At 34.5% G+C, this 26551-nt stretch overlaps 1 protein-coding gene across 1 annotated transcript; it reads left to right on the top strand.

The window, feature by feature from the left end:
* Nucleotides 1-1834: 1834 nt before the first annotated feature.
* LOC132564720 (nephrin-like) lies at nucleotides 1835-26019 on the top strand (the record flags this gene model as incomplete). The annotated part of the gene is made up of 13 exons (XM_060229351.1): nucleotides 1835-2122; nucleotides 3947-4234; nucleotides 5998-6306; nucleotides 17788-18093; nucleotides 18949-19290; nucleotides 19706-19999; nucleotides 20946-21059; nucleotides 21690-21711; nucleotides 24295-24356; nucleotides 24514-24535; nucleotides 24890-24963; nucleotides 25405-25429; nucleotides 25789-26019. Coding segments are annotated over 13 exons (2222 nt in total), but the record flags the coding sequence as incomplete, so codon positions are not given.
* Nucleotides 26020-26551: the final 532 nt, after the last annotated feature.

Raw genomic sequence — 26551 nt, 5'->3', positions numbered from 1 at the left:
TGGAATAAATGAAACAACCCCTCATTGATGACGATAGTGTCTTACAGACTATCTCTTAAGGCAATGATAGTAAGACTACTCTGGACTTTAACAAACGAACATTAATGTTTGTTTTAAAATGTTTCCTCAGAAATGTTATTTATTTGTTACCTTACATAACATATCCAAAGACGGATACAATACATCCAGCTGTTAATGATCATGATATATTTCAATTAGAGTTGAAATCGGAAATTACCTTTTCCACAATATCTGAACAAAATTATATTACGTATAGATCTAAAACAAGCTTTACCAAATTGTTGGTATTTTTTAAGATCAAAGGGAATTTCCAATATAGCGTCCAACCATAACGGTAATGCTGAAGAAAAACTGAATGCATCAACTAAATAAAATATAAACCAATTTTTTACTGATCAAACGATTCGGTTCCACAAAGTTCGGAAGACTAATTAAATAAGTACTGATAAAATTAGTTTATTTTAATGATCAAAGCAAATACACATCAACTGATCCGAGTACACATTGACTTAATCATATGATCTGACCAAACGAGAACATTATAGAAGGTTTACAAGCTAAAAGTTTGAATGTCTTCTTTTAGTCAAGGCCGTCATTTTGTTTAAAACCACTACATCTTACACTTCATCATTTGAACGTTTGAAAAAAATGTTAGCATTGAAATCTTCTACATGATTTGGGTGTTGATACAGAAATATTGCTGTTACTTTGTCTATAATATGCAAAGTACTACCTGATTATTTATAGGCTAGCTGCATTTTTGAGCAAACAGTCGATAAATTTCGATACCATAGTTATATAGTTTTAAAACCAGGAAATCTGGTATGGCTTGGGGTTCGAACCTCACACATGAGGCTTTGATACTTTTTATTTATTCATATTTTTTATTATCTATTTGTTTTGTCCTCTAGTCCTTCTTCACAGAAATTGATGCAATTCTTGTTTATCGCACTGTCGGCAGTTTACAATGATGAAAAGAAATTCTTAACAGTAAACAATACAGAAAAGCTGAAGCAGACATACTGACATATCCTATTGATTACTGCAAATGTTGCTTCATAAGGTGAGAAAGTTGGGGGAAAATTTGGCTTCTTACCTTCTTCCGGGAAATTTTTACTTGACCTTTTTCCGTAATAACATACAGAGACAATATGTTTATGCAAGTTAACCCCGACAAAACCTACAAATAATATAAATGCATGAATGAGTTTTTACCATTGTGGGATTTTGATCTATGACGTCATTGCGGTCATACAGGATTTTCTGACGAACTTGAAAATTTTACAATGACACTTTCAATCAATGTCATATCGTCATTTTTTCAGACTTTGATCACCTCTTTTACCAGTCAAAAGATCATAAGGTCAAAAATGCCAGACCAATAAGAATTAGAAATATAAGAATAGGTCTTTCACCAAATGGAAATAGAATATTTGCCAGTTAGATCATCATGTCGACCATAAAACTTCCCTCAAATCTTCATCAATCTGCTCTCTTGAAACCCTGCCATTCTCTTGCACAAAACTTGTGATATTGGGAATAGGCCTTTGAATATCGAATCAACGGCAACAGGTAGATGTCTTAGGTTGGAGATATTATATATATATTAAATAATCTGTGATACACGTGGGAGGTACATGTAACGTAAAGAAAATACACCAATCATTAAATTTGATTGATTAATCATATCACCAACATTCCCTGTGATATAGATATACCAAACTTCATAATCATATAGAAATAAATAGAACTGATATTACAAATATTACGAAGATTCATTTTTATTATCAACTGCGTTCTGGTTATATTTAAGGTGTGACATCAGCCAGTCCAGTATACACCAGACAGGGAGGAACAGTAACATTACAATGTCCTGATTCTGGTGGTAGTACATCGTGGTCTGTCACTTCTACTGAATTTATTTACACCATCGGAACACAAATCAACCCGAACCTAGCAGACTCAATAAAGACGAGACTTGCTGTTACCAACCAGAGTGGAATCTATAGCCTACAGATCAGTAATGTACAACTATCAGATGTCAGGGAATACAGATGTAGCATTGGATTATCAGACACATTCTATCATCTACTACTGTACAGTAAGTGTTGTCAAATTGGTAATACCGACATATTCTGTCATTCTACTTCTGTACAGTAAGTTATGTCATATTGTTAATACAGACACATTCTATCATCTACTACTGTACAGTAAGTTATGTCAGATTGGTAATACAGACACATTATACCATCTATTACTGTACAGTGACTTATGTCAGTTTGGTAATACAGACACATTCTATCATCTACTACAATACAGTAAGTTATGTCAGATTAGTAATACAGACACATTCTATCATCTACTACTGTACAGTAAGTTATGTCATATTGGTAATACAGACCCATTCTATCATTTATTACTGTACAGTAATTTATGTCATATTGGTAATACAGACACATTCTATCATCTACTACAATACAGTAAGTTATGTCATATTGGTAATATAGACACATTCTATCATCTACTACAATACAGTAAGTTATGTCATATTGGTAATACAGACACATTCTATCATCTATTACTGTACATTAAGTTATGTCATATTGGTAATACAGACACATTCTGCCATCTAATACTGTACAGTGAGTTAGGTCAGATTGGTAATGCAGGCACACACAATCATCTACTACTGTACAGTAAGTTATGTCAGATTGGTAATACAGACACATTCTATCATCTACTACTGTACAGTAAGTTATGTCATATTGGTAATACAGACACATTCTATCATCTATTACTGTACAGTAAGTTATGTCATATTGGTAATACAGACACATTCTATCATCTACTACAATACAGTAAGTTATGTCAGATTGGTAATATAGACACATTCTATCATCTACTACTGTACAGTAAGTTATGTCATATTGTTAATACAGACACATTCTATCATCTACTACTGTACAGTAAGTTATGTCAGATTGGTAATACAGACACATTCTACCATCTATTTCTGTACAGTGACTTATCTCAGTTTGGTAATACAGACACATTCTATCATCTACTACTGTACAGTAAGTTATATCAGAATGGTAATACAGACACATTCTACTATCTACTACTGTACAGTAAGTTATATCAGAATGGTAATACAGACACATTCTACTATCTACTACTGTACAGTAAGTTATATCAGATTGGTAATACAGACACATTCTACTATCTACTAACAGTAAGTTAGGCCAGATTAGTAATACAGGCACATGTTATCTTTCTTTTCAGTGTCATTTCCTGACAATGTATGGATCTGTCATCACATTTCACATAAAGATTCATTATGATTTTGACTGCTTCTTTTTCAAGAATGGTCCGATGAAATATTCTATCATACTCTCAACTAATGAAATAGCCTTTATCAAACTTAAATCTTATGAATGCACACTCTACCTCTTTTATATAGACTACTAGTTTGCATAGTCGACCATGTAGATGTTAATCTTATTGTATGCAAATATTGAAAAGGTTAGGCGTAAACATGTCATAATGCTATGTAGATTAATTTATTCTCTTGAGCTATGATGTATTGCTTTAAAGCAAAAAAAAAAAAGATATACAGATTATGGAGTGTAGATGTTTTCATGGACATATCAAATATTAACCAATAAAGTGAACTAACTGAGGAAAACTTGAACAGATGAAGCAGATTGCTGAACTCAGTTCTATGTGCCCTAATATGCATCTGCTGACCAAGTTTCATCTTAATCGGATTATGTTGAGGGAATTTAGAGCGCGGAAATGAACCGACCAATGAAATCAAAGGATATCTCATTAGTATGCATAATTATTAACAGATGGCACTGATAGTCAAACTCAGTTTTAATGACCCTAAGATGCATCTGCTGACCGTTCATTTTATTTTATTCAGTTCCTCCAGGTTTTCCTAAGATAGAAAACACAGTCAGTGTTGACGGTCAGAACAGAACAGTAGGAACGGAGAATGGAAGTATGACCTTGACATGTAATGCATTTGGTGGTACTCCAGCGTCTAATGTGTCGTGGATTAAAGATGGCGTCATCCTAGTGACATCAGCCAATACAGTACAGTACAGAAAGGTCTTCACCCGAGCTGATGACTTAAATATGTACACATGTCACTCTAGTAGTCCAGCCCTGACCACTACTCAGACCATCAGTGTGTTGATATACCTAGATTGTTAGTACAGTGTGATCATGTCATAATATAATAGTCCGGCCCAGACCATTTTTCTAACCAGTAATCAAGTGTATATACATATTCATATAGTAGTTTAGTCCTTACTAGTCTTCTATCCGACTACAGTGCATGCAAATTAAATCCTTCATAAAATAAACAATTCTTCTGGAGGTTTGTAAATTGGCAATGTTAACAATGGTAAATCATATTTTCAATGGTGGTGAAGTTTCATTTCAGTAATTTTTATTATATAAATCTGTATAAATGGAAAAGATACTAGATATATCCTGTATACTTTTGTATGCTCTCTAAAAATTTCAAGGGAGAATGTAGTCGCCACCTTGTCCATTTGTCCGTCTTTCTGTCTGTCTGTTCATGTCCAGATGATAACTTAGACCATAGTTAATCAAAGATCATGAAATTGAGTGTATACATTGATGATAACAAGACAATGTGTTGCCGTTTGCTTTTTGTCCAGAGCATACTTTTGCTTGCATTTAAGCTAGGATATTGAAACTTGGTGTAAGCATTGATTATACGAGGACAATGTAGTGTATCGATGTTATTGCACTCTGTTAAAAATATGTGTCCCAGGCATTACGTTGCCTGCATTGAAACTAAGATATTGAAACATGATGTATACATTAATCATACTCAAGCAAGGCTCTGTGTAGCAAAGTCGTGTCCGTCCGTAACCCCTCATTTACAGAGTTATTGTCCTGTGGTATTATTACTTTTCTGTCGTGAGCATAGCTTTGCTTGTTTTACAACAAAGATCATGAAACTTGATTTATACATTGACCATACTAAGAAAAATTGTAGTGTATCAAATTCAGAATCATTACAATTTGTTAAAATGTTTGGGAGCTTACACTTTTTTATGGTGGTATTTATATAATTTGCTGATAATCTGCAATTGCAATATCTGTATGAATCTTTGACAAACATTCATTTATATTTATTTATTTGATAAAGTACCAGACATAACCTGAATATTTTTTTCAAATGTTCATATTTAAATGTACATCATTTGCATATGATCAATTCATTCCAATATTTGATTGAATCTTTTTGCTGACAAACATACTTTTGTACAGCAAAAACAACTCCCATATTTAAAGCATTTTAATGTAATTAGCAATCATATTTGATAGAATATTCTTTGAAATCACTGCAATTATTCATTCGCTTCCTTACATAATTGTGTATATTGTAGTATATAATGAACGTTTCTATGGGATTTACCATATCATTATCTATATTAGATGCTAATTTGTTTCATGAGATAGGTAAGGGTGTCAGGAGACATGATAGTAACACATATAAATCCAGTTCTAATAAAGATATAATGTATCAGGGCCAAGAAAAAAAAATAGGACAAAACAAGTTTTCTGGGTTTTTTTTCTCATGTTTAAGATGAATACATATTGAAAAGTAAAACTACTTAAATGTTTCCCTTTATAACAATATTGACCATGATTAGTTATGGTTAATCGATATAGATTATATTCGTATGAAATAGGGTCGGTCATCCATAACAGTCCAAACGAATTCAAACTAGTTACATGTATCAATTTGGCTATTTTCCAAGAACTTTAAACATTCTCACAATAAGTCTAACACTCCATTGCAGTGAAGCCAATGCATCCTGCTATATTAGTCAGGTGACGGTTTCACAATAACATTGATTTGATCCACATACACTTTCAGATGTTAGATCAATAACATCTTTCTTAATATTAGCTCTTGTTCCTTTATTACAGTGAAGCCGAGACAGCCTACTATATCTGGCCAGATGTCCCAGACAGAGAACACAGATCTACAGGTAGTGTGTGAGTCTACAGGAAGTAGACCTGCGGCCGACATTGAATGGAATGTTGTGGGAACATGGCAGTCAAGTAATCCAACAGAGGTCAAGGTCATGGACAGTGCTACAGAAACCTACACCGTGACGTCAACACTCTCCCTCCGAGTCACACGTCAAGACAATGGGAAGTCTGTGTACTGTAGAGCCAGTAACCGGGCCTTATCTGGAGGGACTGAATCAGAACGACAGACTATAATAGTATTGTGTAAGTATATCATCTCTTATACAGTCTCATGTGAGGACAGTAGGAAACCTCCCAGTCAAATGTTGTAGAAATACAAGAATAGTTTTTCGCAATAAAACATTTTTATTTCATTATGTAAATAATGTACAATGTGTTTGTGGTGATCTACTGTTTTCTAGCCGGACCAGACTTAGTGGGTTAAAATTAACCAAAAACAGAGTCATGTTGGTTCGGGCCAGCTAAGCTGATAATGATTAAAGTGCCTAAAGGCATGGTATTTGGCTGGTATATTTCTAGGATGAAGCTTTACAAGGTTTGCAAAAAAAATGACCTTGACTTAGACTTAAGATTACAGGAGTCAAATTTGTTAAAACATTGAAACTCTTGTTTTCATGAATTAACAGCCTAGATGCATGATATTTGGTTGGTATAAATATACAAGGTGAGTGTTACAGGCCCTTTGGGACTCTTGTTGACTTTTTGCATTTAAAATTATTACATATACAAAATAGTATCTAGTTGAAGGTTGGTGTTGACTTAGTCAAGTTTAAATATTTCATGTCCTGTTCTAGTCGGACCTGACAGTGTGGATATAACCGGGAACAGAGTTGTGGTGGCCGACAGTACCAATACTCTGACTTTGACCTGTAGAACACAGGAGTACAACAGATACGTACACATTACATGGTACAATGGTACATCACAGATACTTAACACAGCAGTTGTCACCAACACATCAGGCAGTTACGGAGGTTTGATATCTACACAGGTCTTCCAACTCACACCTGACAGATACCAGGACGGTAACGTGATCAGATGTGTAGTCCAGAACGAGGACGTGACACTTGGAGAGAAATCAGCATCAGCTACACTTAACCTCAACTGTAAGTGTTGATTTGATGAAGTTTTTGTTGTTGTTACCTTTGATGTATGTAATTTATATTTTGTTGTAGCTTGTCGCCTACTCTGCATTTAGTGAATAACGCCCAGTATATAAGGTAGCTGTACAAAGTTTTTCAGTCATGATTTGATTATGAGATTGCCCTGATAAAGAGGTTTTCATTGAAATCTAAAACAGTAAATCCTCACAAAATTAAGTATAGTGATGTTGATGTGGACAGTGTGGGGTTTCAATATTTTAGTATAATATTTGGCACTGTCTTGGGGATCACTACATGGCAGTCCTGAATCTGTGTCTTCATACTAAAACCAGCTGTAAAGGAAGTTATTTGTTAGTGTTTTTAGCGTTAATATTGCAAAGCAGTGCAGAGTTCCGATTTTACATTGAGAAAGCTGTAAGTGGTTAGGAATATTTCAGACATGTTTAAAAAATGATTAAAGTAACCATGAAAATAACCCTAAGTACTTGAATTTACTTCGGTGTACTTAAACTGTTTTAGTAACATACTTTCTTATACTTTAGTGCAATTCAACGTTCTTCCTGACGTACTTTAATGTAGTAATTGAAGTCTAACATTATAATTTACATTCACCAGTCTCTAACAAATAAATACTTCCATTATTTTCAATAGTTTAACCTCCTTTAACTCTCAAATTCCTTAGTTAATTCTTAGCTGGTTAGGCTCGGCAATTAAATGCATGTGTGACCAAGGCTTAAATGGTCATGTGTAATAAATGTTAGCCCAGCTTTGATATGCTGTAGGTTCTAGTTGGTTTTATTGTCAATAACAGTCACAAGCATTGTTCTATCATCAAAATAAGGGGAATGAAGTAAGAGAAAAAGTAGTATGTTTTAGCTCACCTGTCTCGAAGGGTCAGGTGTGCTTATGGCACACTGCGACGTCCGTCCTTCCGTCCAAATTTTTCATATAAATAACTACTAATCATTGACAACTTTTGGAGACAATTGAGATTTTGACCAAAAATAATCTGAAGCATTGTTGGGTGAAGGGAAATTAATTTTGCATACAGTGGGTCTCTGTTCCTAGGGGCATGAGTGGCACGACAAAACAGTGGAAATAAAGCAAATTATTTAAAATCCTGCCTTTCCTGTAGGAATGATTGGATTTTGCCTTAAGATGTTCAAAGCCATTGTTGGGTGAAGGGAAATAAATTTTATATAAATCGCATGTTGTCTTGACCCCCTGGGGCTGGACGGACGGAGCTAAATCACAATAGGGGAAACAGCGTTAATTCTTTAAAATACCATTTCTCCTTTAGGAATGAATGTATGTTTCCCAAATTTAGATCAAAGTATCGTGGGTGAAGCAGAATCAGATGTGTATAAACAGTGGATTCTGGCACCATAATGTTGGAGAGTTGGGGTCAATCCAGGAAATAGATCAAATTCCTTAAAATCCTACTTCTCCATTAGGAATGAATAAGTATTACCTTAATTTGGTCAGAAGTAATCTGATGAGGAACATTGTTTGTATAAGGATTGGTTCTTAGTTCCCAGAGGCCATAAGTGCAAAGTCGAAACCGGAAAATTTGCACGTTTTTAAAATCTCACTGCTCCTAAAAGAATTAATGGATTTTGCCAGAATTTGGTCTGACTATTCTTGGTGACGGGACTAAGCTCTGTATAAATGGTACATCCTTGCCGTCAAAAAAAGGAAGGGAGTGTCCCAATTGGGGAAATGTAAGTTCTTAAATGCCCTACTTCCATAAAAGGATATTGCTCATGTTTGGTCTTAAGCAATTTTATGAATAGAGAATCTGACTACAAGGTCAGGACCCAATAGGGAAATTACATAGAAAAATGTCATATTTGATATTCTTTATTAAATGGCTGAATAGCTAAGTTAGCAAGGTGAGCGATGCATGCCCCTGGTTCTCTTGTTTCATATTTGAAGATCATATGATTTGTTTGCACACATTTTCTCCTGATGCTCTTAAATGACGAAACCTAATGATATGTCCACAGCATCTTAATTCAGACCCTTGAGAACAAACAAGAATGATAAGACCAGGAGTTCTGGAAGGGTCATTGTCTTCTGTTTATTCAATGACACTGGTGATATAAATCTTTGTCTATCCACATGATAGATGTCAGCTTCTTAAATAAGAACAAAAAGTTACCAACAACGAAATCATCAGGCATACAAAGACCACTGAAAATATTTCCCTTGATAAAAATTACTTGATATAAATGTCATTTTTTATGATTACTGGTGATAGACACTGGTGGTGTACTTTATAATATTTGTGTTCCCTGCAATAATTCTGTTATTCTGTCATTCTAATAGTTTCACGGTTCAGTTTATACAAGTATATTTGATATTCTTATCTTGTCTTTTGTACAATCATCCTATTGCACAAAGATTGCACCATAAACAAAATCCTATAATCTTAATTTACCTGCATCTCTCAGGAGTCAGTGTCAATGTATGTTCATCACTTTGCTTTATAATCGTGATTAAACATATTGTGGTATCATAGAAATATCCATCTCCATAGAGATATTGAAACTGTCACGTCTATACAGAGGTTGGTGGTTGAGGTAGAAGATTATGTTGTGTCTTTGATTTTAAGTTCTGGTGGGTAGATACAATTATTTTGTCATAGTTAACCAATGTTTAGACATCACTGATATATATTAACGTGGAAATGAAAGTGTTAGACAGGAACAGTTGTTCTCAGTTATATAATAAATACTGACCGTGGTGACCTTTATCATTGTCCTTCACCTCTGTGTCGCTGGCTTAAGATATACATGAGATAGGTCGGTGGTTTTCTCTGAGGATTCGATCTTTCCTCCACCACCTCCAAATCTGGCGTGTCTTTAAATGATATGGCTGTTCATAGGATACATATCAACAATAAACTTAACTCCGACATATTCAGCCCCGATATGGTTGTCCATAATTATATATTACTGACTGTAGCAATTCTATAATAACTGATCTGCATGCATTGTTTTAATGAGAAGGTCTGACTTAACATTGTACAAGGTTTACTTGCTAAAATACATATAGATACCCATTCCAAGCCATCTAAATATTCCTGTTCTCATGTTTATTTACACAATCAATATAAGAGTATGTGTGAAAGAGTCAGTATTGGAAAGTTTCTAAGTTGTATTTGCTCATCAGCTGGAATTATCTCCCTTTAACAAACGTAATGTAAACACGTCATTTATACTGAATGCTTTCAAATTACTGTTGAAAATTGATATTGGTTAAAGTCAATATCATTAGAATATACTATTAATCACTTGAAGTGGATTAAAATGGATATCAACATCATTTCTTTAATGTAAGTTGTTTCTTGACAACCAAATAGATTGTATAAAAATATGAAACTATACTGGTATCTCCATTCATGATAGTAAACTACTAGTTATGATATGAAGAAGCTGTAACCAACCAGTATTTAGGATGTATTATCATAGATCCCGAAATATTGTGAACTGAGGACATAGACACGTTTTACATACAGTAATATTATATTTACTATTGGCTAGCCTGTAATAAGTATGATAGCAAAAAGCCCAAATCTGGTGTTAGCATTACTCCTTCATTAAACACCACTGCATGCCTAGAAAAGCAAGATTCCAGGTAAATGAAACTCTGTGTGGGTATACGTATCTATGCATACAGCACAGACTAAAGTACTACACCTTCCGAAACACTGAGTTCTCATAAGGATACTGACAATAAAGATCAACAGTCAACATTATGTAAGATATATATCAAATCCATCAAATGTTATGGAACCAACTATGATATGGTACATGTACAAGTGTATGTTATGTAGTGAATGCAAAATGTTGTTTTCCTGCATATCTCAAATGAAAAGTAGGATAAAAGCAGACAGATTACTTGATTATAAATGGTATCAGAAACTGAATATGTTCTTGTCATAACTTTATTCTTGTACCTATCTGACAGTCTCTGATACTGCTATAAGCCTATGAAACATTTTTCGAAGTTTTTCTTGAGAATGGCTTCAGATTTTCTTGGTACACATATATCAAATGTGAAATCCCCACATCTTCTGTATGTAGTGTTGGAAGTTGAAAAGAAAAGAAATCGTAACAACCATACTTTTATTAAGAATTTTAATCAAGCTTATTCACAATCTGCAGTACCTGATGTAAACCTTCAATAAGATTGATTTTTTATATGTTTATAGAGATATTAATATTTTACAGACCCACCCAGTACCCCTGTGTCAGTGAGTGTAAGCCCTACAGCTGAAGGTCAGGAGAACTCCACGGTGGACTTGACCTGTCAGGTGACTGGTGGTAAACCAATACCCAGCCTCCAGTGGACGTGCCCCCCTCAAACGACCATAAAAGCTCCTACCACAGGAAGTTCAGGGGAGAGTCACACATCAGTTATCACGGTCACACTTACTCGTCAGGCAAATAGACAACGTTGTAATTGTACAGGAGGTCAAACAAGTACGCCATGGACAGGGAGTGACCAGTCGTCGATGTTTATTGTTACATGTACGTACTCTGTTATTTGTAATCATAACCTTATGCAGTTGAGCATAGGTATACTGAAATCCACGAGGAATGCTAAGACAAATTTATATCCAACAACGAGTCACTGAAATAGGCAATATACAGAGACATGTTTTCAGGGAAAAACTTGCATCTAGCCTACATCAAAACGTGCTCTGCCATTTCTTTAAAACATTTTTAAGAAGTAAATTAAAGGTATATTTTACTTAATTTGGATAAAGATAAAATCAGTAACAGGTTAGCCTATGGTGGAAAAGTTTGACGCATACTGTTTATTTTTGCTTTTCATGTTCACCGAATGGAGAGCATATAGTTGCCGCTTTGTCCATCCGTCTATAACTATAAAATATGTTGACATAAAACTTAGATAGATCTCAACAAGGTAAAGTACAGTGCACAAGACCCATATCTCACTTTTGCAACAATTTAGGAATTATTGCCCTTTCCTATTTTTCATACTTAAAATTTCAGGGTGCATAACCCGTCTCTGACGGCTCTTGTTTTCAACCTCGAATCTATAATAGTTAGTTTTAGTTTTTAAAGGAACTAAATACTTTATTGCATACTTTTTAGTTTCTTTTTTATGTAATTTATCCTTTGTTAGATTTATAACTCGTAAGAAGATACTTTGATAATTTATGCATACTGTTCCTTATAAACCTGTAGATAGGTGGGGCTAAATGTGTCAAATCGATTACTTTTTTTTTCTCATGGTATGACCCAAAAATGGTAGATTCAAAACACTCATTGATTGAAGGGTCTTCAGGAATATTACCATATATTATATATGTGTTTTGATACGTTTTATAGAAGGTGTCAACATCAATCCCTTTTCTTTGTTTATTTATGGAAATAACTGGCTTTTTATTGGAGCTGAACATAATACTAATATTGATACTATTCTTTTGTTAACAGGTTTAGGTAATGTTACTTACATCAACGAATTGCTCTTGAAAGTTTACATAACATAGTTATACCTGATTTAATTTTGAAACATTGAAATAGCCAGAACCTTTAGATATGTTAATACAACTCAATTTTTTTAACTTGAACTTGGATATAATGAAGTTTGATTAAAATAAGATATTAAAACTTGAACATGCAGATAATTGGACTGATTTAATGAATTAGAACATATTTGTGTCATAATTAACCTCCTCATATCAATTGACCAGCCTTGATATTAATGTATAATGTTTTCTTGGATTATTAGCTTACCTAGCCTTAAGTGCCAAGTTAATTAAGGGGATACCGCAGCATCTGTCGTCTGTTGTCTTTTTCAACAAAATGCTACTAGTCAAGAACATCTGCAGGGATTTTGACCAAATATTGGTCAGAAGCAGCTTTGGGTGAATGGAAAGCAATTTTGAATACACGGCAGACTTTGGTCCCCTGGGGCAGAAAGGTGGGACCAAATATGTAGGAAGGATTGGATTTTGCCCAAATTTGGTCTGAGTCATGTTTTTGTGAAGGAGAATCAATTTTGTATAAAAGATTGATCTCGGTCACCTAAGGCAGGAGGGGAGGGGCTTGCTCAATATCAGAAAAATGTTTGAAAATGGTTTAGCAAAGTTGAGGATTTCAAGATCAACACAATCATGATGTAGGAATTGGCCCTAGGGTCTGGTCTCAATTTCATTGTAATATTAAAAAAGAAAGACAGCCATGATATCAGATTTTACCTATTGGTCTTGTCCCATCATAGAGGTTAAGTGACTAAGCTTTGATTTAGAAGTATTTGAAATACCTCACCGATCGGCATGCTGACTTCAGTCCGAGTTTATCACTGATAAAACCCTGTTAAGTCAAATTAAACAACCCTTAATCACTACAACAAGTAATGTAGGAAGTTCATATACATTTTTATAATAATTGACTTATATATATTAATATATAATAATTATTATCAAATTGTTGCATTTGAAATCATCGCAAAGAAAACAGTATGTAGTTGAAGGTGGATATTATTTAAGTCACCTTTATATTATTTCATAATTAATTATAATAATAATTCATAATTATTTCATGTCCTGTTCTAGTCGGACCTGACAGTGTGGATATAACGGGGAACAGAGTTGTGGTGGCCGACAGTACCAATACTCTGACTTTGACCTGTAAAACACAGGAGTACAACAGATACGTACATATTACATGGTACAATGGTACATCACAGATACCTAACACAGCAGTTGTCACCAACACATCAGGTAGTTACGGAGGTTTGATATCTACACAGGTCTTCCAATTCACACCTGACAGATACCAGGACGGTAACGTGATCGGGTGTGTAGTCCACAACGAGGATGTGACACTTGGTGGAAAGTCAGCATCAGTTACGCTGGATATTCAATGTAAGTTATGAAGGTTTGCTAACTTTACCTGAAAATGTAACTTACTACTTACATAGATTGCTGAGGCAGAAGACGCTTACACTAATACATGGTCTTATACTCCTTGTACTTTATTCAGGAGTTTCTGTTTATATCTTTCTATTGTTCATATTTGTTTCTTGTTTTATAAAGTTTGACTTTTGATTATTATTTCATTGACATCTTGGTATTTTCCTGTTGTTGTATAGGTGAACTTTCCATTATTATCAGATGGATATAATTTTTTATTTTTATTTCATCTTCGTTCAGTTTTATCAATTCTTTTTGATGATAGAGAATATATGGCTGTATCATTACATTTCATTATTGCTCATCTTTGAAATTTATATTTAAGCGGGTGGTGTTGTCCAAAAAAAAAACCCCAAAACCGCTGGGTTTGTTCAATGTTTAATCAATGTAAAATAAACATTCTGGAATATACAATAAAACATAGTCAAATACTATCACAACTTTACAAATCTCTTGTTACATATCCATACTCTTCTGTCATTAACACATTACATTTCACTGAGTGAAACAATATTAATTCTTCTACATATAAGAACCAATAAAATACTTTATAATATGACCATTCCAATAGTAATAAAGTAAAAAAAACACTTACAACACGTATCGTGCACTAACGTACAAGTCATATATTAGTTCCTAACATTCCACAATATCACCTCATCCGTCATTTATAGTAGAACTACAAATAAGAAATAACCCTCTTATTCAATTTACAGAATACTTCAAACAAAGAATTGCATATCGCTTATACATTCGTAAAGTATAGGATATATACACTTATACATTGTTGATTCCAAATATTACCCTGAACATTCAGTTACCGTTAAAAATATCATTGAATATGCAAACTCTCATCACAGGGAGAATATATTAGAACAAAATACTTTAACTAGAAAGAAATAAAGTTAGAGAAAACTTACCATAAAGACAAAACCCAAGGAACCTGACATTTAAACACCCGTCTTACCCGTGAGCCAGGATTCAAATGAACCCCGATATAGTAGAAGACAAGAGACGTATACCCAGGAGAAACTTTCAACCAATCAAACACCTTCATTAAATGTCTTGTGTCCAGTCGGTCAGTGAACACTACTCAAGTACACAAGTACATACATATACACTATGTGCTCGCCAATACATATAAACGTTATGCGCACAGATAAAATGTGACACTAGCCATGTGTTCGCAATGATAAATTATACGCATATGTACATAACCAGTAAATTCATATATATGTATATTACAATACAAAATATAGATACTACAAGAATCAGTACCAATATACAAAATATGACCCTATTACAATATTATTCAATATAAAATGCATCTCTTCTTGTAAAAGAAGTAATGACAAATAAAAATGCAGAGAAGGCCAGAAGCAGTTCTCATGAGATAAGCTGTGCAAATTTTGGTTTTAAATGCTGTGGTATACACCTTACTGGGTCATGTAGTGAAAACCTTTTGTGATCCTCAACTGGCCTTTGATATAAATATATTGACCCACCATTATCAGAATTGACAGTCGGTTTATCATATATCGGTTCGACATTTGACCATCCATTGTCAGTCGTATGTTGTCAATCATCTATTATTAATCTTTTCACTGATTGTATTTTTTGTATACCTGTCATATTCAAGGAACCGTTTTATGGTATGTGTAAGAGGTTCGTCTGTTTGCCTTGAAATTTTATTTGTCAGGAAACTTTATCTCACAGTTCCAAACTCAATTTTACAATGGCATGAAATTGTTTTTTCCTGGCAGGCACTTTGGTTTGTCTGTATTTGGAAGTGTAAATGGCCCTTGTTTTTCTTTCACTTGTGACAATATATATTACAACAAAAAACTTATTCATACTGCAGGTGTGAATATGAATATATATGTGAATAAAACATTTTTATATGAGAACTGAAACATCTAGTTGAGAAATGCATGCCCCATGGGCCAATTGTTTTATAACATTATAAATAGGGTTTCCTTGTTTATTGATGTTACCATAGGATTAAATACCGGCCACCACGTCATATACTGGAGAGTAAATGCAAGGAAAAGACGAGAGGAAAAACGAATATATCCAACTTATAAATAATATACCAATGTACTAATATCCTCATAAACTGATTCCAACTAACAGCAACAGCCAAAGTACTGGATCCTGCAAGATAATGAATCATCAATGATTAAGACTTTGACAAAACTATCCATTTTTGCAATCAGTACCATGCCGTTGTAGGGAACCCAGCCAAATATGTGCTCGTTTTCAGGCAAATTTCGTTCGTCTTTTGATTACTAAAATGTATGTTTCAGACCGGCCATACCTGACCTTGACACCGACACCTGGAACGACGTTGACTGAGGGCAGAGATCTTGTAATAAGATGTGTGGTTGAAAGTAACCCTGAACCATCCTCTGTTATATGGTTCAGGGCAGGAGGTCAACTTCCATCTGATGCTAATGTCACGTCTGGTGTCTTACGTGTACCCTCTTTACATCGCACAGACAGTGGGACTTATATGTGTACAGCTGAGAACCCCATTGGAAATCAACAGGACAGTCTCGTCATTGATATACATTGTAAGTCACAAAGGATATATTCAGTAGAATATTTGTCTAAGAGAACAAATAAGATATCTGAATTGCTAAAATATACCCCTAAAGAAGGAGTTCCAAATATTGCACTAGGCGCAAGGGTTTAGTTCATATTTGCCTCCTGCATGTATAACAAGTTGTAGTGGATATTGACATCTGATACATTTAAACGTTAATTTATTCATTCGTAAATCATGAAAAATAACACAAATATGTTGTGAAACATATATCTTGTCAAAAACTGTATTTGACCCAATATTACATCAAAGATTACCAATTTTACTGGACGTCGGTTTGTCTGTCCACACATGAATTCCGTGCATGTATAACAAATTGCTTATTCAACGAAACATCAGAAATCATGATATCCATGATTTGCACAAGGCTAAATTGGATATCAAAAGTAGAACTCGGTTATCAGTCTTAATTTTGCCAAATGTTTATCCTTCTATAAATAATAAATGCGTTTTTGGTCTTGATACTTAATTATGGTATCCAAAAAACTTTATTGTTTCCACAATTTTCAGATTTGAACTTGCTGACGTCAATTAAGTGAAAAATTATCACTTTTATCAGTTTACGATAATCATATCGAAATATTATTATCAGCAGTTTATTATAAGTACACATTTTGTTTGTACACATTATATTGACTATATAATACCATCTGGTAACAGTGACTAAAATATATAGTTAATGGTCGTCCCTGCCTTAATCAGACACCATAAACAAATACTATATACTAGTGCCAAATGTAGATAAATATATATGTCAAATGTGAAAACCTTTCAAGTGTGTAGTCAGCTGAACAGAGGGCTTGTTGATGTTAACATTTTACATCTGAAGATGCATATCTTCCATTAGTTTTGAACTGTAACTTTGTGAGAAGCAATAAATTGTAAATTAATGATTTCAGAAATGGAAAGGAAAGAGAATTTTAAAAAGAATTATGTGAGTTGAATTATTATATACATTTAAGTTTAAGAGGTTACAATATCGTTTGTCAACTGTATTAAGTCTGCATGTAAATTCTCTACTGACTTTAACTGCAAGTACTTGTATATCTACATCTTGTTCTCAGATCCTCCTGACATACATATCAGCTATGTCAATGTCACCTACATGTCGTCAGACAGGATATTGACATGTTCCCCTGATGGTAACCCGGCAATGTACCAGTTTGGACAATGGCGACACACGGCGGAAGATGGTACAGTGATACGTCAGTTTACCGGAATTTCCAGTTCCACAGAGTCGATCCTAACCTTACCTGATCCTGATATTACACGGCGGTATGAGGACACAGGGTACTACATATGTTCAGCCTCCAACGACATCCCGGTATCCAATTCATACATGTCTGGATCAGTCTTCTTTGTTGTAGAAGGTAAGATAAATCTTTACAGTCTTTCGAAAAAATCATGAAACTATGATCACTGTAAATTGATAAATCACAGGATTAAACATTTTGTCTCCATTGCAGGTTAAATCTCATCCGTAACCTGTAACCCAAATTCTGTCACCGTTTGGTCTGATGAGAATCATGGGTAAATTGTGGGTCTCAGACCTCAGGGGCAGCACCCAATAGGGGAAATTAAGAGAATAAATGATTTCTATTCATACTCCTCTTCAGCTGTGCCAGGATTATGTACCAATTATGTAGAAACATCATTGCCTGCAGAGGAATCAGTTTAGTATAAATGGGTTGTGTCAGTCCTCTGGGACAGACTCGATAAGGGGTATGTACTAAATTCTTTGAAACCGTTCACAGGTCAAAGAATGATTTTCAACAAGATCCCTCTTAAACTCTTGTTGTTAACTGGGATCAAACGCATGAAATGACATTGTGCACCATCATGTATCTGCTTTTAAAGTGTATACAATCAAAGCAATACTGTCTTTCTATATATTTTACTATAATTATCTACCTTTCCTCTTTCCTTTTGATCACTAATTGCTCATAAGTGAATGACAGATGATATTTTGTAATGTGAAAATGTTAACTGGTTACAATAATAATTAATTTTCATGTTTCCCTCATACCGAAAAAAAAAAAAAAAGTAAGGGCACAATATTTGCTACTATATTCCTTAATATCACTTAAAAAGCAAACATGCTGCCAATGTTTTTGATAAATAGTAAATCATAAAGAGAACGACCATGACACAAAATCTTCTGCAGAGGGAAATGTATTTTACAATGACTGATTCCTTGATCTTTAAAGATTTTTTTTATATTGCAGCGCCCCCAGTGGTAGTGAGCAAATCATCAATAGTCGAAGGAGAAATAGAGAACAGCGTGTCGATAGTAGTAGAGATCTACAGCAGATCAGAACTCAGTGCTGGTGACATAACTTGGACTAAAGTAGCAGCAGCTGAAAAGTCATCTTTTCCTAATAGATTTGTGATCTCGTTTGGTGTCAGATTGATAACGACGTCGTTTCATGGCGTTGACGTAATGATTCAAGGTTATGTGGCAGTCCTGAACATAAATTCATTGTCTGTTACGGACTTAGGTAACTACAGTGTAACAATCGAAAATCGGATTGGGGTTAAACATCACACTGTTACACTTATCGCTACAGGTACAGTATGATATATATCTTTATAATTTCGATTGTGTATTAAGTATTAAGCAATTCCATTTTTTACTTAATAAAGCCTTCTTCAAGGTCCACGCTTGAGTCCGCCAAAGAAAATGCACAATGCAAATAAATTTCTTTGAGACGTATCAGAGAAGTAATGATGGATCTTTCTCAGATCAGAGACAGTTTTGCCTTGGTCTTCTGTTATTTCCGCTTAATTTTGAGATTATAAAGTAAAATTAACTGATAAGAATTTTTACATTTCAATATTGAAAACTTTTGATATTAATTCCTGACATCGATGTATATAACCTGCCACTAAATATACACTTGACTTCACAGCTTATGAATCTGAACGAAATTAATGGACACAAAGCTGAATTTCTTCTAATGCACGTGTATCACAATGTTACAGGTCCGCCGTCACCGCCGTTATATGTGTTACAATACCAAGTAACGTGGAATACTATTACAGTGCAGTGGATCCGGAGTTCGGATATAGGACAGACCGAGTCCTTTGTTATTGGCTACAGATCTGACGTAACCAAAGACTTCGTCAACTTGGACGCCATTCCGGACAGTCGGCAGTCTGTCATGTTGTACACGATCGAAGGATTGATGCCCGATACCATTTACTATATCCAATTATATGCACAAAACAGCATAGGCACGAGTGATAAGATATTCCTGAATTGTTCAACAACTCCAAGTGCGTGTAAAGAAATACTGTGAAATGCATTATAACATTATCTGTCCGTCACATAACAATCAACAGGTTGTTATGTTGTGTATTCACAGGACTCGCGCAAATCGAAGTGATGTCAAAAATGAGTATCGATCTTCTTACCAAAATTCACTTTAGCTTCAGACTTCTGAACGACTGTCAAAACGCTAGCAAAATGCCATTATGTGTTGTGTGATGTTAAAAGAAAGTTATTGATCTTTTATTTTCATTATCATTATTTTTTATTTTGACACAATAAATACTTCAGAAAGTAAATAATTACATCTATTATATTTCATTCGCATTAAAAGATTTTTTTCAAAAACTGAAACTATGAACAATTATTTCTCAGTAATAATAAAGTAATAACATAACATGAGTAGATATGTATAATACATTTATAGTGCGGTAGCAATGTAAACGTATAAATATTGATGATCTCTTAATATAATTAAATCAATATTTTTTTTTTAATATTTGTCATTTTTCAAAGACGGCCATTGCACGAAAATATGAACTATTCAATTATTTCCGTGACATGCGGGATTGCGTCCTACGATTTCAAATGATTGCACAAAAGATTGTCAAATGAAAACACATTGATGTTTAAAAAACATATGAACCAGGTTCAGTTGATTTTAACAGTTCTTCCGCACATCGAAACACTCATGCATTACATTAATCGCAAAAATAATTGAAATCACAATGCGTCATTTAGATAATTCCCTTAACGTTTTTTTGTTAGTATATGACAGACAAATAGAGAAAAAAAAAACAACAAAAAATGCACCCTGTTTAATGGTTAAAGACTAAATTTTTATACTTTATTTACATGTAGGATACTGTCAATAAAAATAACACAATTTCTGTTTCCTTCGTTGTAACTGCAACGCATCATTGCAATTAGCAAAATAAAACTTTTGCTTTTCAGATTGTCAGTCTAAAGATCTTGAAGAATTGATTTCAACAAGAGCGGCCCTCATAGTTGTGACATCCATTCTCGCTCTGATGATTGTTATCATAGTGGCCGGGTGTTTTATATACCGTAAGTGTCATTTAGTGATTTCTAATAGATGGTAAAATGACATTATAGACTTAACCAGAGCGGTGTTGATACATATCAAATTGACTGGTACATTAAACGTGTCAATCGCTTCGCTTCATGCAATGTTCTGGGAATCAGATTAAATTGCCATTCAGGCGATAGCACAACATGGCGAAGTGTTTTGTTTTTTTTTAACCAGGTTTATATCTTATATCTTTAAGAAAACCCTGTTACTTCCGTCTAGAAAACGAATGATTCCGAAATATTCCATCAATCATTTAGTATGTCATTTCTCTTTGAAAGTACACAAACAAAATATACGAGCTGCATTGAAACGCGTAGAGAGGTATACCACATCTATCACTGTATCTAAATCTGGGAGTCGATTTTTATAACTCAATATATCCGTCACTATCCACTGTTCGTGAAGACTACTGAATTTCAAATGTATACATATTGCTAATTAATGTCATTTCATTAAAATGTTACGTTTCTTTTTTTCCTCATAATGTATCGTATTGTCTTAAACGAATGCAATGTATTAGCCAAACAAATTATTTCTTCTTTTTTTATCAACTGATAAATAGACGTTTGCCGCTAACAGATTCTTTACTAATTCTGTTTACAAAGGTACAAGGAAACCTTCAGTCTGGTAAGTATGAATGAAAACAACACATATTACGACAGCCGTCAATGGCCGCTTACTTCCTAACCTGATAGCTATGACTTATATATACAGTTCGGTATAACAATTTTCCACAATCTCTTTTTTGTTTATTAAAAAGGCCAATGTCGCCTTAAGTTATATTAGATGTCAGTAAGTTACTGACCAAAGCGCGATGGTCAAACGTGTGAAATAATATTAATTGATATTCATTATCATTTGATTTCACAATTAATCACACAACAGACTTATGTTAATATAAATGTCATAGGTGAACGTGATCTTCAATTTCAATGATGCTATGTGGATGGTATTGACTGATCGATGTCAATCGTAATTTAAAATTCAAATTCAAATGTGTCAATTGTTATATTTTCAAGATGTAATCTAACACTATTATGGTCATTTAGTGTCGTGTCTAAATATCGGTATTCTATTCGAATGGAATGTGTACAATATAGGTATTTAGAGGAGACTTAATAGGTCGGCAATCATGACATATATACCATGTAGATGTTTTGGGTAATCATCACCAGCTAATCCTGATTGATACAAAATGTAAAGGGGTATAATTACGTTAACAAACTGCAGCAGCTCATCATCAAGACCAAATATTCGATCAACTTCATCCTGTAAATATCGACATAATGACTAGAAAAAAATCTTGTATTATTTCATTCTGTATATATATCATATACAATCAGAAATCATTGTTTCATAACCCATTAGCTAATACTGGTTGTGACGACTTGAATCTTAGGAGCATGAAATCAACAGCACTTCTCCAGAATCATCTACTTATTTGTTCATACAAAGTTTCGTCAATAGCTTTCAAAGAACGCTTCAGCTGTAATCTATACTGAAACGAAAAAAAAACGCAACTTGGAAAATTGTTATTAATTTTGTATTAAATATACATAGCTGTATAAAAATCGCGGAAATTAAAGTGCACCCTGCCTATCACCCTAGCCAATGTTCCAAATCAACCAGGTGTGACGAGAAACCTATGCACATCCGGCGCGGTAAAAACATAAAAAAACCGTGCCTGTACAAACATATGCGTTGTTTTTGTATTCAAACCAGTATCATCGCGACACATCATCGCCAATACTTTTGCAAACAATAATTCCTTTTACAATTATGCCACGGTTATCCCAGGTTGATAGAGGACGTGCTATCGCGATGCTTGTGGCAGGGAGCACGCAACTGCACGTCGCTCGACACTTCAGAGTTCACAAATCGACTACTAGTCGATTAGTTTCACGTCTTAACGCCACAGGAAGAGTCGTTGACCGGCCGAGATCAGGACGTCCACGCGTAACGTCGCGACGTCAAGACCGGGCTGTTAGGCTGGCACACTTGCGTAACAGGATGTTAACGGCTGCTGAAACGGCAAGGAATACGATTGGTAATCATAACCATCAGATTCATCCGCAAACAGTAATCAACAGACTGCGTGAGGCTAATTTGCGTGCAAGACTACAGTACGTTGGTTTACCACTAACACCGCAACGTCGAGCACGTCGTATGCAATGGTTGACGGCACATATGCCCAGACGTTTTCCTATGAGACTTTGGAGGTTCACCAATGAATCTCGATTCACGTTATTTCGAGCAGATGGCCGTCAACGTGTGTACCGGCGTCGAAGCGAACGTTTTGCTGACGCCTGTGTTTTGGAGCATGACCGATTTGGAGGTGGATCAGTTATGGTTTGGGCGGGAATCTCCCATGGTTTGAAGACACCTTTGGTGATAGTCAATGGGAATTTAACGGCCGTACGCTATCGGGATGAGATCCTTAGGCCCCATGTTGTGCCGTTTGTTATGCAGCATCATCTAACCTTGCAGCAAGATAACGCGCGACCACACATTGCAAGAGTCTGTAAAGACTTTCTTGCGACACAGAACATTGTTCCTATAGATTGGCCTCCATATAGCCCCGATTTGTCCCCAATCGAGCAATTGTGGGATGAACCAGACAGAAGAATTCGCAATCGCCGTAACCCCCCAAATACCCTCACCCAGTTAGCAAATGCACTCGTCCGAGAATGGAATAACATTCCAATACGGACAGTCAATGCCCTGATGAACTCGATGCCACGAAGAATTAGAGATGCTATAGCTGTTCGAGGAGGACACACACGATATTAGGGCACGGGTTCAAAACTGCTGCCATTTCAGCTTGGATTCACGTAGGGTACTACCAATCATGACCTTCTAGCGAAGTGACCTTTTCCTAAAAATCTCCAAACATTTAGAGGATGTTACATCAATATTCAATATTAACTATCACATATGAAATTTAGACATAATGCTCACAAGTATTATTTTATTAAACCTACAATTTGAAGTTGCGTTTCGTATTCGTTTCAGTATATATATGTTGGTGATGGCTTTTAAATTAAATTTCATTAATAGTTAGAAAAAATGAAAGAATTTGGTCATTACATCAGCTTTTATCAAAATTGACAAGAGAAAAACTGGACGACAGACACCAGCTGAAGAGAAATTACGTTCAGTAATAGTAATTCATATGAACGTTCGGGTCTTTTTTTTTTTTTTTTTTGACAGTTTCAAGAAAGGCGCTGCGAGGAGAATGGAAAATCAACAAACAAGACAAGACGACGGTAAAGGTAACTAGACGGTGTTATCTCCTAAAGAGCAAAAACGAATTATAGTAAACCTTAGATACATAGACCAAATATCAAGGCAGAGATTTGCAATAACAGATTTGTATATGATTCTGAACTTGACTTGCTATAATTATTATGTCATTTGTTATGTTTCTAGGTACCGAAAACGACTTTAATCAGTAAGTATACGCCTTCTTATTTTATATTGCATTTGTTAAATTGTGTTCGATTCTACGATAAAAATGTTATCATTGTAAGTGAATTAACATTCGTTCGGGGCAATCACAGTAAATAACCAATGTCGTCTGGGTTTATCACATAAAGTGAAATTAAAGTCCAATACCATAATCTAGATTATCTATACCATTCCGCTGACAATGATTCACGGTAAATATTTCAAGAACATATTTAGTTTACAATTACCGATCCTCCTGACAATATACACTCGCCAATCCCTGTACCAATGTTATATCATACACGAAAACAGGGAAATGTGTCAAAGGAAAACAACAGCTATCAAATTTCTATTTTAGATTGTCGACTTACGAAAGTATCAATATTGATGATGTGAGTCCACCAAATGTTTATGAAGATATTCGCAAACGAGGTATGCACATTCTTTATTTGTATAAATTTTGGATATGAAATTTTAAAGTGAAATAGGTGATAATAGATATGGTTAAAATATTTGGAAAAATACGATTGACTTTGTCTTCGGAGAAGTATTATCAACGTTGCTTGTGTGACAATTGTTTCATATCAATGTATATGTCAAATTTTATATTATGATGAGTATAATAAGTGCAATTACTTATGTAGGCAGATGTTCTCTGTTTTGTATTCTTGAGTATTTGTCCAGAGATTAAACTTGGATAATTATTTTCAAGCTTGCCTCAAACTGCTTCAAGTAATCAATGCACTTTTCTTCAGTGCCAATCGAAACCAAAAATTTTTTTTTTTACATATATATTTATATTCATCGGTATCAGAATCAGTAATCTGCGTGTGCTCGGAAAACAATAATTATTTTCAATTTCTTTTTCCCCAGACCAATTGACGAGCGCTGAAAACAGGTAATAATGTTAAGTTAGTTACAGATCATTATATCACTTTGTTTCTTACCATATATATATATATATATTTGTGTGTGTGTATGTGTGTGTGTGTTTGAGTGTGTGTGTGTGTGTGTGTGTGTGTGTGTGTGTGTGTGTGTGTGTGTGTGTGTGTGTGTGTGTGTGTGTGTGTGTGTGTGTGTGTGTGTGTGTGTGTGTGTGTGTGTGTGTGTGTGTGTGTGTGTGTGTGTGTGTGTGTGTCTGTCTGTCTGTCTGTCTGTATGTGTGTGTGTGTGTGTGTGTTATTCGCTGTCTCACAATATTCTTTTATTTTTGAAGGTGTTTTACTATCTGTCGATGAGAATTATTTTGAATTTCAGGGGTGGAAATACCTATGAGGCTCTTGGAAGAAAAGCAGCACCAAACGTATATGAAGAACTGTCAAAGACGAAATGAATACATGTTGATATTTCATTAAGATTATGTTTAATTGGAAATATATTCGAAAAACGATATATAAATATATACATATGTAGATTTCATTTCATTTTGTGATTACCATATTTCATCTTTGAACCTTTAGGCATGTTATGTCCGCTTTTATGTTTATTTTTGCCGTATTTCAAAACAAATTTCTATTTGAGAGCATGTTTTTCCTTTCCAACATTTACCAGCAATTGTTTTATTTGTCGTATATAAATTGATGTCAAATACCGAAAGTGTAGATAATGATGTTAACAATGTTGGTGACATGTTTTGATCAACTTTTCTTACATTCATTCTTATCATCTTGTCTGGATTGTGTTTGGCCACTTGATCCTGTTGTATCCAAATTAATTATTTTTGACGTCACAAATTTAAGGTATATATGCCATTTCAAGCCTTTCTGAATGCGCCTGCATATAGCCTCAAGTTTATGCATACAGATAAGCATGTTTTCGTCTAAATGTGCCAATCTAAATTGTTTTTTATAAGATAGTTTGACCACATTCTGTTAGAAAACATCCATATAACATTCATTATGTTACTGTTTATAGCTCATCATTCGTTATTATGTATGGTCTACTGACAGCGCACTGAGTTGGTATTGGAACAGTCACTAGCTCCGACTTTCAGCACCAGGGTCGAGATGTTTTAGTTGAT

Source organism: Ylistrum balloti, unplaced genomic scaffold (genome assembly GCF_031769215.1).
Source record: "Ylistrum balloti isolate Yb309-2 unplaced genomic scaffold, AGI_CSIRO_Ybal_v1 Utg372648, whole genome shotgun sequence".
NCBI lineage: Eukaryota > Metazoa > Mollusca > Bivalvia > Pectinida > Pectinidae > Ylistrum > Ylistrum balloti.
This window is presented reverse-complemented; position numbering and strand designations above follow the sequence as displayed.